The 12,923-nt window shown below is 44.4% G+C and overlaps 1 protein-coding gene across 2 annotated transcripts in view; it reads left to right on the top strand.

Annotated features, from left to right (window-relative positions):
- BRAF (B-Raf proto-oncogene, serine/threonine kinase) overlaps positions 1 to 12,025 on the top strand; it is a 52,258-nt gene extending 40,233 nt beyond the window's left edge. For both annotated transcript variants that reach the window (XM_066590273.1, XM_066590272.1), the window contains 4 exons: positions 1,014 to 1,145; positions 3,108 to 3,242; positions 5,140 to 5,293; positions 8,433 to 12,025. In XM_066590273.1, the coding sequence (XP_066446370.1) occupies positions 1,014 to 1,145; positions 3,108 to 3,242; positions 5,140 to 5,293; positions 8,433 to 8,455 (444 nt within the window). In that variant the 3' untranslated portion in view covers positions 8,456 to 12,025. The remainder of the gene's footprint in view (positions 1 to 1,013; positions 1,146 to 3,107; positions 3,243 to 5,139; positions 5,294 to 8,432) is intronic.
- The last annotated feature ends 898 nt before the right edge of the window (positions 12,026 to 12,923 follow it).

Genomic DNA, 12,923 nt, shown 5'->3' with positions numbered 1-12,923 from the left:
AAATCCCGTGTAGTCTGATCCTGCCATAATACTAATTTCTATCCATTCTTGTACATTTGCTATTGTAGATTGGCCAGAAGTAATTGGCAGAAAGTATGAGACTACAAACTGTATAGTCCTATCCTGCAGTCTGTTGCCATGGATGGATACACAAAACAGAGTTTTAATTAAGACCTATTGCAAAAGGATTTCATGTTTCGTTATGGATTTATTGGGACAATGAAGAAAAAAAAAAAAAAGATTGAAGTTGTACATAGTCTTAAATCCTTTCCAATCCGATGTCAGACCAACACATTTCTAACAGTATGCAGGACAGCGCTCTGATGGAGCTCCATGCAGAACAACCCCATGACATTGGAGCTCTGTCCTGCATACTGTTAGAAGCATGTTTTGGCTCTCGTCCGACATCGGAGCTACGTAGGGAAATCTAAATGTCAGAGGAGGGACGACGCATGACGATTTTATTAGCAATTTTTAAAATTAACCCTTTCCAATCCAAGCAGTTCATTTTTATGTGTTTGAGTAATTCCAAGGAATGCATCATGCGCTTTCCCACATAAAATAAAAGCTGGGGTAGTGTGCGGGTGGCAGGAAAGGGTTAAAGGGGCTGTTGAACAAAGCCAAGTTGTGCATTATCTGATTACCTGGACCCCAACTGATACTGAGAATGGTGTCTGGTATGTCCAGGAATGAACAGAGTAGCAGTTACACATACGCTGTCCGACTCCATTCAGTGAAATATGAGCACCAGAGATCGCAGGGTTAATGCAATGGGACCACTGGAGCCAACGGAGCGCCTGGAGTGGAGCGACAGCGTGCATATGAGACCGCCACTCTGATCGTTCTTGGAAGCGCTGGTACTTCTCCGAATCAGTGGGGGTCCCATAAGTTGGACCGCCACCAATCAGCAAGTTTGGACTTAGACGATGACTCACTTGGGACGACCCTCGATGAGCGCTGCTGGGTAAATTCTCAGCCCACCTCCGCCATTACTGACTTCTTTCTTTCCGTAGGCTCCGGAGGTGATTAGGATGCAGGACAAGAATCCCTACAGCTTTCAGTCGGATGTCTACGCTTTTGGAATAGTTTTATATGAATTAATGACCGGGCAGCTACCTTATCAGAATATAAACAATAGAGACCAGGTGAGCGGCCGCTCCGGGCGGCATCAGACTGATAGTCTCTAAAATAGACCATGTGAGCCTATATTGGTCACTGACCATTTAGTCCAGGCATCGTGGTAAATCATTCTCTAGTGGGAAAATAATGGCGTTCTGGTCTCCAATAAGCAAACCTCAGTCGCGGGACTCGTAACACCTGCAGCCACCACTAGGGGGAGATCTCTGCACACTGATTCATACCATTTCCATTGCTCACAGTAGTAGTTATGCAATGAGCTGGCCGCAGAGCATTTTAACATTAGGGGTTTTTATAGCGTGAAGATCCGGGTAAAGTATCTAAGCCAGGGGGGCGAAAGTTCAGCTGGCGTCTTCTCTCTCCCAGGTCGCATACAGACGCTCAGCTCTGTGTATGGTAGTATACGGCACCTTATAAGTCAGACATCCGTTCTATGCAGTGATGGTGAGCACAGTGCAGTTCCCTCCTGTAATCGGGTCGTCTGATTGGAGTCGTCACCTTTTTTACCTTATCTGGGCACAGACCGCCACGACAACTCCTTCCAGGCATGACTTCTCTACCCATGCTGTTACTTCCTCCAGTGTTCCTCTGTGTCCCTTTTATAGTACTAGTACAGGGGCGTAGCCAAAGACTCAAGGGTCTGGGTACAGAAGTTTAGCTTGGGGGTGAACCCTTTTTGCCCCACTTCCCACCTGTATGTGTACCCATACCTAAACTGTACTGCAAAATTGTTTGTATCCCTTTAGGTTGTGTTCTTTTCTGTTGCATTTTTTTTTTAACCACATTTTAAAAAACACGCAAAAAAGTTGTATTTTAGTATTTTTAAGAAACCAAATTAACTTATTTAAAACTGAATGCAGGTTTTTGATACTTATTTTGATTGTGTGTAAAGTGTGGCATCCTATACAGGAGATGCCCAGGTTATACCAGCTAGGTCCATGGTGCTATATACAGGAGATGCCCAGGTTATACCAGCTAGGTCCATAGCAATCATATACAGGAGATGCCCAGGTTATACCAGCTAGGCCTATGGCGCTATATACAGGAGATGCCCAGGTTATACCAGCTAGGTCCATAGCAATCATATACAGGAGATGCCCAGGTTATACCAGCAAGGCCTATGGCACTATATACAGGAGATGCCCAGGTTATACCAGCTAGGTCCATAGCAATCATATACAGGAGATGCCCAGGTTATACCAGCTAGGCCCATGGCACTATATACAGGAGATGCCCAGGTTATACCAGCTAGGTCCATGGCAATCATATACAGGAGATGCCCAGGTTATACCAGCTAGGCCTATGGCGCTATATACAGGAGATGCCCAGGTTATACCAGCTAGGTCCATAGCAATCATATACAGGAGATGCCCAGGTTATACCAGCAAGGCCTATGGCGCTATATACAGGAGATGCCCAGGTTATACCAGCTAGGTCCATAGCAATCATATACAGGAGATGCCCAGGTTATACCAGCTAGGCCCATGGCACTATATACAGGAGATGCCCAGGTTATACCAGCTAGGTCCATAGCAATCATACAGGAGATGCCCAGGTTATACCAGCTAGGTCCATAGCAATCATATACAGGAGATGCCCAGGTTATACCAGCTACGCCCATGGCACTATATACAGGAGATGCCCAGGTTATACCAGCTAGGTCCATAGCAATCATATACAGGAGATGCCCAGGTTATACCAGCTAGGCCTATGGCACTATATACAGGAGATGCCCAGGTTATACCAGCTAGGCCCATGGCACTATATACAGGAGAGGGGACAGGCATGCTATACATGCCGTGTGACTTGTCTGATGATAGTAGGTGTAAAGTTTACTTGGCACATGCTGGAGTTGCTGAGGGGGCCGGCTGCCAGTGTGGCTTGGGGGTCTCTCAACTGCTGCGGACCCTTTAGCTGCGCTGCTCATCTGACGTCTCTTCAAAAAAGAAATGAACTTTTTGTGTTTCCAGATTATCTTCATGGTGGGGAGAGGATACTTATCTCCAGACCTCAGCAAAGTGCGGAGTAACTGTCCCAAAGCAATGAAGAGGCTAATGGCCGAATGTCTAAAGAAGAAGAGGGACGAGCGGCCCTTATTTCCACAGGTGACTATAATGTGATCCGAGTACCCATTGTACAAGTAGTATGAAGGGGAGCGGAATTAAGGGGACCAGTCGCCCGAGTCTTTGGTATTCACGATGTTGCAGCACTTGATAACTGCTTACCACCCCCCCCCACACACACACACACACACTCCGCCCCTCCCCTGCCCACCACAGCCACAAACAGCCCTCACACGGACCGTGGCTGTTAACCCTTTAAATGTCACAATCAATGCTGACTATGGAATTCAAATGCCCCAATTGTTCAAGAGTCCCAAACATGCGCTCCTGCCCTACACCCCCCACCACCACCACCATTCTACCCCAGATTGCAGGCTGCAGTTCACGTGCCATGGCAGCCTAGGCCCTTCTAAAGGCCCATAAGGCTGCCATGAGTGAATGCCTATCGAGGCATACCTGTGGCACGTCTTAATAGACTGCTCACACGGTATAATATAATACTATAGTATTATACTGTATTCTGACAAGCAATCAATTGGAAGTTCAAGTCCCTGGGGGCACTAAAAAAAAATCTTAAATTTTTTTTTTTTTTGGAGACAGGGTGACTGGAAAAAAAAGTGATCAAAAAGCCATATCAAATTCAAAATGGCACCATTAGAAAACTATACAATGTCCCACAAGAAACAAGCCCTCAGCCAACCGGATCCAAGGAAAAATAACGTTATGGCAGCAGAAAATCTAAATATTGGTATTGTTGGAATCCTACTGAACCTGTTCCACACAATCCAGGGTTTCTTCATCCAGCTGCATCGCTGATAAACCTAAATGAATGAACCATTGGGTTCCAACTGCGGGGATTCCCAGCGATCTCAGAGGGCCCGCAGGCCCCCCATGTGTACGACCGCCCCATTCATTCCTGTGGGAGTGCTGCAAATTGTCAAGTACAAGCGCTTGGCTATCTCTAGCGCTGCCATTCACATGAGTGGAGCGGCGGCACACACACTCTCTGCTCATGTGGGGACTTTCAGGACCCCTGTTCTCCGAATTGGCAGGGCACCAGCAGTCAGACCTCCACCAGCCATAAACTGTTTGTCCAGGATTAGAGAAACGTGGCGGTCTGCTTCCAGAAACGTCACCATCCCTTTCTGTAGGTTCTGCCTTATGGACTGGCCTGCAATACTAGATGCATCCTTTTGGACAGTTGTGGTGCTGTTTTAGTAGTGAAGTAGTCATGCATTTCTAATCATAGAAACCCCCTTTTAACCCCTTCACTCCCCAGAATGTAAACTTGTGTCCTGGCTGTGAAGTAGTTCCCTCCCCTGGAAGTAAGCTTGTGTTCTATGAGCCCGTATCATCCACAGCAGGAGCCGGCTGTGACTAACAACCGGCCTTCTGCTGCAACAGCAGGAATGGGTGAGAACACCGATCCTCGCTGTTTACCTCTTACATGCTGTAATCATTGATGTTCACCGAGGGAGGGTGCTCCCTCTGTGCTCTCATTGACCCTTCTCTAGGCAGTGGCGGAGGGCCTATGGATTGCCTTGGCATGGCTTGTGATCGCTATGATTAGCAACAATACATTGCAGTACAGAAGTCCTGCAGTGTATTATCATAGCTATGCAAGCCCTCACACGTCATGTCGACAGAAAAATAAGTTTGGCTTTTGAAAAGTGGAGGTAAAAATCATTGTTTTTAGACCAAAAATGGGCTGAATCTCTAAGGGGTTAAATTTGGACAAGTGGGTCCCTTCAATGCATCTCGGATTACTTTCGCCATGGTGGTGGTTTGTAGTTGTCAGTATATTACCCCTTGGCACACGGTCCCTTGTTCTCCTTCTGTGGTGGAATGACTGTTTGTCCGCCGCTGGTTTGCAGGCTGCCCACCACCAAGCTATATTCATAAACCGCAGGAAATCTAACCCTCTTATTGTCCTCTTTAGATCCTCGCCTCCATTGAGCTTCTGGCCCGGTCATTGCCAAAAATTCACCGCAGTGCATCTGAGCCGTCGTTGAACAGAGCCGGCTTCCAGACAGAGGACTTCAGTCTGTACGCTTGTGCTTCTCCAAAAACACCCATCCAGGCCGGTGGATACGGTGGGTTCACGATACACTGACCGTACGAGCCTCAAAGCCCCTTGAAAACAAAGAAATTACTTGCACCCCCTGCTGGCAGGAGTTTGTAAATGTTTGTGGTTGTTTGATCTGTTACATATGGCTACTGTTGTAAATATCATATGTGATGCAAGATGGTCGCGGCCCGCTGTTGTCAATGACGTGTTTGTAGATATATTTTTGTGTGTTTTTTTTTTTTTTTTTTGGGAGGTGTGGGGGGTTTGACCATGACCTAAATAAAGTCTTTAGCCAGGGATTGTGCCGCCGCACTACTACATGGCATAATTAACTGGAAAAATCTTCACTCACTCTTGTAGGGGGACGAGTCCCGTCTGTCCTGTTAGTCAATCTGTTTGTTTCTGGCTGTTTCTTCCCAAAAGGGTGCCAGACCTGCCTGTAGGATGTGCCTGGAACTGCAGCTTGGTTCTGTTGCAGTGACTGGGGCTGAGCTGCAGTACCGCACACGACCTGTGCACAGGTGTGCCGCTGTTTGTATAAAAGGAAGCACTTTTACACATGCAAAAAAAGCAATAGGCCCAAGTGATGCCTGTTTTTGTCACAACCCGTAGAAAACGGGGTGTACAAAAACACTGGGAATTCGTATGGTAATGAATGTTCACTGCAGGTTTTTTTTACACTTTAATGAGCGATTTTGGTCTGTGGAAAAACTGGTGTATTCAGACCAAAAATAAGTTTTATATCTATATCCATCTACTAGGTCTGTGGTTTTGTTTATTATCTGTCCATGGAATTTGCGGACTGAATATAATGTGCATGGGCTCTAAATGTTATATCTGCTGGTCCCACATGTGAGAACAGCACCTATCCCATGCTTGGACCTCCCCCACCCCACTAAAGGCGGTGGTTTGGATGACAAACAGTTGAGTCGGTTCTGTACTTTCTGTAACCCCCCCTTCCTGCGGAGGTCAATGGAAGTTGTGGAAACCACATATACCTGCCCCAGATGGATATTTCTGACGACCAGGCCACCTAATTTCTAATAGTGTTCCCATTAAGACAGTGTCTGGCCCAGATGGGAGCCCTTAAAGCTCTTAAAGGCTTTGGAAACCTTTGTATATGAAAAATCTATACATACCCCTTACTAAGTCCCTCAGAAAAAAATGCACTTGTCTATCTTTTTTTGAGTTTCTCTCCTTTCAGAAGCTGTGTAGCATTGCCACGCCCACTCAGTACTACACAGATATCTCCCCTTTGCATATTATATTCCACAAGACTTCTGCTTGATTTGCAACCTGACTGACTGGTTGTTTAGGTTGGCTGATTCACAATTCCAGCAACCTGATTGGTTGTTCAAGTTGGCTGATTCACCAAACAACCAATCATTGTGCATTAGCCAACCCAATCAGGTTGCAAATTGAGCAGACGTCTTGTGGAATATAATATGCCTCCTCTCTGAGTAGCTACTGGACCAATTCTCCCTTGCTACTGCTAAGGGCAGAAAATTCACCCAGAGTGGATTACAGCCCTCTGTAACGGTAGCTTTCTCTGCTCTCTGTCCTCATGATCTCCTCCACCATTCCCTGGCACTGTCATATAGCTGTCTGCAATAGCTCAGTGGAAAGGCAGTGTATGCAGAGCAGGGGCGCAGGCTCGGGGAGCGGCTGAGAAGCCAGGCAACACTTCACTCTAATCTTAGCAAATTCTGTCAGTCTTCCAGTCTGCAGAAAACAAGACAAGTATAGAATTTTTTTTAATGAAAACCACGTTGTTGGATTTCTATTACAAAAGTCTACATTTCGAAAAACGCATTAAAAAAAAGTGCAACGGTGTACTGGGCCTTTATCAGAAAACGAGCAGTGACCGCTATAAAGTGGGTTTTTTTACCATGTTTTTCTACATGCCAAATCTACAGCAACTTGCAAAAAAAAACCCCAGTGATCCAAAAAAGACAAGTGGGGAAAAAAGCCAAAAAAAACCCAAAAGCACTGTTTGTAGTGTATCTAGTATTTCCCTATGGCCTTCAGTTGTCATCTCTGGTTTGTACTGAAGTGGGGGGGGGGGACCTGTTTTAGATATAGGGTACATTTATAATGATTCGCTCAGCGTGTTTGGAGTGTGGGAAACAGAAACCAGGACTGTAGTACTTGGGTTGCGACCGCTGTCGGCTCTCTCCTTCTCACTACTGGCTGTATTCAGCCTTTCCCCCGTCTGAGCATGCTCCTTATGAAGTCGTGGATGGCCAACTCCAGCACTCCCCCTCCTCCTCACTGTCCTTTTAATGTAATTGGCTAATCATAACTTTTTTTTTTTTGCTAGCCTAAAACGTTGCTTTGGTTGGTTGCACATCTCTCCGTGTAAACAGGGAGGTCTTCAGCCAACCAGTTTCTGTTCTTTAGGGACGAATGAGCAGAGGACCTTTTATTTCTATCCCACCCACGCTGACTTCTGCAGCATCCGTTTTCACGTACAGACATCTGAAGTGTGTCCCAGCCTGACTGCCGCCCTCCGGACATCATACATGCATCCCACACGTCAGATGTCCGTACTTGAAACGAATGACTCAAAACTCATTGAGGACGGGCCATCAATCTGTACTCCTGTTTTAAGCCGACCTCCCAAACTGTCGTCCTCCTTGTACTGATCTCTGGCATTTATGGCCTCCCACTGGACATATGGACCCCTTTCTTTGCCAATTAAAAGTGGCCATTGGTAGCTGCGTTTCTCATTGAAATGACTGGGTAGGTGGTTGCAATTCCACTTGGCCCTCTTAATAGATTGCTGGTAGAGAGGTGATTGAAAGAGCTGAGTAGGCCGTGCTCCACCCCTAGGGCACTCACCACATGAATGTACTACAATCCCCAAGATACCCCTTGTATACTTCTAGTATGATGGTTGCTAGAGCCACACAGTGGGCAAATTTAAGGAATTCTTTGCTTATGACCTATTATAGAGTTTTTTTTTAAAAATCTCAAACTTTTCTCTAACCCCTCCCCCAATCATGTTTGTACAGTCTGTTCTCCACCTCTGCATCTCTGAATATCTGTTGCGCTGCTACATGTCTTTGTGCTTGCACTAACCTGTCTAGCTTGTGGCTCATACAAGCATCAGACCTATTTCTACTTTTTAATGAACCTTAATTTCTTTTGTACTCCCTCTGCAGGAGAATTTTCAGCCTTCAAGTAACGGCGCAGTCAGCACAAGCACCTCTGTTACTACTTTTAAGTCTCGTGTTCCTCTAGTTTCTTAGCGCTGGGACTACATTACAAAACATGCAGATAATACACCCATATTGTAAGAGGGAGCAGCATGAACCATCAAAGGAATATAATGGGGGGGGGGAGGGAAAAGGGAACCAGCCAAAACATCTGTGTTCCTCTAGGGCGTGGCCCGGTACTGCTCTTTGGCACACCGCTGAGGAGAGGTGGATCTTCGTTGCAGAGACTTTCTGTCTAAAATACTAACCCTGAGGTCCTCGTGGTCTTTGTGGATCCTGCTCCAATCATAATGGGGAATGTCTGCTAAGAGTTTTCCTTGATGATTTATGTCTTTTGGGAAATAAAATGCTGGATCTCCATATCCTCCTCCCCCATAGCTTCCTCCTCCTCCATAGTTTCCTCCTGCTACGCTACGAGTTCATCCATCCATCTTGTTACACACCAATTTAGACCAGCAATCAGTCTTTCAATTAACAAAGCTCTAAATCGTGACCCTCCGAAGGCCACTGAGTTGCAATACCAGACAACGCCAGTGGACAAAAGTGGCACTGGTCCTCCTCGCAGGCAAAAATTCTATATATTACTTATTTTTAGAATCTCCAACAAACCCTTGAAAGGGATTGTCCGGCCACCGAAACAGACTTAGAAGGTGTTAAAATGATACAAGAGACACAACTCTCCTTACGGATTCCCCACCACCCTGTTCCAACTCTTCCCCACCAGCCTCTTTATACTCATGCAGTGATGATGTGTGGACATGGCTGTCACCACTAACCTTGCTGTAATGGTGTTCTGGAAACTCCATTGAGATCCCCGCTGTAGACAGCGATTTGCTACAGCGGTCACATGTCCGCGTCGTCATGTCGTTGCTGAAGCCAAGTGACTGCGGTCGGGGGAGGGGGGTATAAAAACAGGAGTGGAAGGAGGGGGATCACTAAGGTGACTTGTTATTTTATGGTTAAAAAAATAAAAATGGGTGGCTGGACAATCCCTTTAATCACTATCCAGGGGGGCGGGGCTTAGCCTTCGTTTTGAATTATTAAGCCCCCACTTGTGTGCATGTAATATATAAATTATTCCAATGGATAGTTTCCATAATTGATCTGATCGCACATGTGGTTCTTTCTAAAACTGGCAGACCCCATCGATCGATCGATCTCCAGTGGAGAACAATTGGTCATGATGTACTTCCTAATAAGTTATGTTAAGAGCCAAATAGAGGCGGAGGTACCAGTTAGTCCACTGTCCCTATTGGGGGGGGGGGGGGGTTACTCATGTCTATGGTCAGCGAGACTATGTGGCATCACCATGTCCTTGTTTACTAATGGATGAAATGGAGATTCTGCACTTTATTTAATGGCTAACACCTTAATGCGAAGACCCTCCATCGCAGCCTTTATAATGTCCTCTCCCCCGCGGTGGGGCTGGGAGGAGTTGGTCGCTGACATTCTCTAATCTGCTCTGGGATGTCATTCCTTTTGGTAAGGCCTTGCATGGACTGCAATGGAAATGTTTTGTCTTTCTGAACTTTTTGGAATTTAATTCTTCTCCTCCAAGGTTAATGGGTGGCACCAGAAAACTCTGAGATGTACATTCCTGCCCCCCGCTTCTGTTCTCTTCCCGGTTGGCAGCACAGATTCTTCCTCTTGTGCTGCTAATTTGGATTCCTCTAAAGATGCGCCCTGGTAGAGCAAATCTTTTTAATCCAACCTCCTTTCTTTAATTCCACCAACAAGACAAAAAAATTTTTTTTGGCTTGGCTAGTGACGCCCGGAAAAAAACTAGTCTGAATTTTAGCGTGTGTGTGAGCGTATGTCTGTGAGTGTTCATGCTACTGGTAGCAACGTTACGACTCCATATTTATACTCCAAAGCCTAAACCAGTAGCCACCGACGAGGTCATATTTTTTGCTTTCTTTTTGTACAGTTTTTAATTTTTTTTTTTTTTAATTGCTATTTATTTAATTTATTTGGCTATGTAAATGTGAAACGCTTTAGAACTTGGCCGCAGTTTGTATATGACCATTGAGGCCAGATGCTTATGTAATGCCCCTCTCTCTCTTTCCTCATTGCTTCACTTTTTATTTCGGGTTCCACCTGTGGGACGGACACCATGCTGTTGCTATGACTCAAACTGCCCCGGTAACCAGTGTACATGTCTTTCTTGGAATATTCACTACTTTGAAACACATTTTAGGAAGAAGAATCGTTTTTTGTTTTCTTGTGCTTTTTCGTTTGGTTTCCTGTAGCTCAAACCGCCAAAAACTATTTTTATTTACCAAAAATATTCAAAAATTGAGAAAATATTAGCATGGGCTCACTTTTTTTTTTTTTTTTTTTTTTTTATTAATTTTATTTTATTTCTACTTCTAATTTTTCACTGTCATGCAATATTTGCCGAGTAGCTAGTAACATTACCAGCCAGTGATTGAAGAACCTCTGCCGATGGACTGGGCTTAAAGAAAAAAACTTGGCTCTACTCTATACTTCACCCTATTCTTTGAATAGCCTATAGGTACTACTGAGCAAATTTACGTCTTAGATCACCGGGCATTACATCACCTTATTCACTTAGGGGAAAAAAAAAAAAGTTTCAAACATTTTTCTTGTAAGTCAGTCCGTTCACCTAAAGGCCACCATCCACATTAGTGTATAGCTGTCCAATGCCGATGACGATGGCTGGGCTAAACCACTCTAATGTGTATGGAGGCCGCTCAACTTTTCTCCCAGAGATGATGCCTTGGAAAAGAGCAATTGGGGACATTGAATTACAACACTCAATCCTTTTGTTCCCCGGGAGAAAAGCCACCATCGAAGCTGTCTGAATACACGTAGACTTGGTGGTCATGTATCGGGGAGCCAGAGAAAATGATCAGCTGAACGATTGTTTGGCCAACAGTAGTTGAGGTCGTATGAGTAGCTTTAGGTGAGAGACTGTTTGATTAAGGGACAACCTGGTAGGCTTTAAACAAGATTTTTTTTTCTTTTCATTAATTGAAAATTTTGTACAAAATTTATGTAGATATTTTATTTATTTTTTTTTTTTCCTTCATTGTATGGAGTCTCGAGGAAATAGAATTGAAAACTAATTGGATACCAACTTTAGAGTCTTCTTCCTTTTGTATCGCTTACATTTAGCACGTCTCCAGCACTGGGTCTTGTATCAGAAGGTTCCAATAATAATAATGGCGATAATAATAATAATGCACCCGCGTAAACCGAATTCTATGTTGCTGTACATAACTGTCAGTCACTGACTTGCAGTGCACATTCAGGTTGGAAATACTGGGGGAAAATGTATAAAAGTGGTGTGTAAATTATAATAAAGACCATATTTCCAAATGTTTACATTGTGTCCATTACCCCACGGTTTAAAGCGCACTTGTCTCCAAGATGAAGCTTTTTACTTATGCAATAGCATTTACAAAAAAAATATTTTAAAAATTTCTATATGGTTTCAGGTTTTGGTTCCTTTCGATCAGACTTTTAACAATAAACATTCCAGACATGTTGATGAGCTTAAGGATGTTCTTTACTCAAAATTATTAACAATTTTTTTTTAGATTTTTTTTTTTTTAATTTATTTTTAAATGAATTAATAAGGCAGACTAATGGGAAAGGGCATGATGTGACTACTACCATGCTAACGCCCCGATTTCTCTACTGTGCGCACAAGACTATAACAGTATATAGGGGATGCTATGTGTATACTGACTAACAGTCGCCTTTTTAATGGAGTTGTCACATTAGCAATCAGTTTGCCCCTGGCATTTAGTTAATGGCAAGGAAGTTTGGGACGACTTAAACCCTTTCCAATCCACCATCTGCCATCTAAAGACCTTCTGATTGAAAGCTGTACAGTTTCCGATGTCGAAAGACGTCCAGCAGGGTATTCTTACTGTATATTACTGGCCGCTTTGTTGTCGGGGGGGGGGGGGGGGGGGGGCCTCTTGAGCATGTCCAATACCACAGTACTGGCACCATTGTATAATGGCAGAAAGGGAACCCCCCCCCCCCCCCCCTAGGAAACCCTGAATCCAAAATTGGATTGCAAAGGGTTAAACATGTCTGGTATTGCTCACTCTGAAACTTATGACATTGTACAAAATAATTTTAGGCGGAAAACCTTTTTGTTAAAAGTGTGCCCCCACCTGTGCCCATACACGGACCAAAGCCAACCTAATTATTTAACTACTGGCACCTAAGAAATCCATAATGCTGTTTAGAACTTGAGGAACCGAGGAGGCAAAAATTGAATTTTCAGCATGTTGCCGATTTATGGAACGTCAGCAGCTGAAAACAAAAAATTGGATTATTTCAAAAATTTAGAAATTTGAGTATAGATCTATAAATGTATGCAGAAGGTGGAGGTATACGAGTAGATAAAAATCTAACTGTGTTGTCCTGTTGAATGTAATCTATTGTTGCCTGTTATCA

This window comes from Eleutherodactylus coqui, chromosome 2 (assembly GCF_035609145.1).
Source record: "Eleutherodactylus coqui strain aEleCoq1 chromosome 2, aEleCoq1.hap1, whole genome shotgun sequence".
Lineage (NCBI taxonomy): Eukaryota > Metazoa > Chordata > Amphibia > Anura > Eleutherodactylidae > Eleutherodactylus > Eleutherodactylus coqui.
This window is presented reverse-complemented; position numbering and strand designations above follow the sequence as displayed.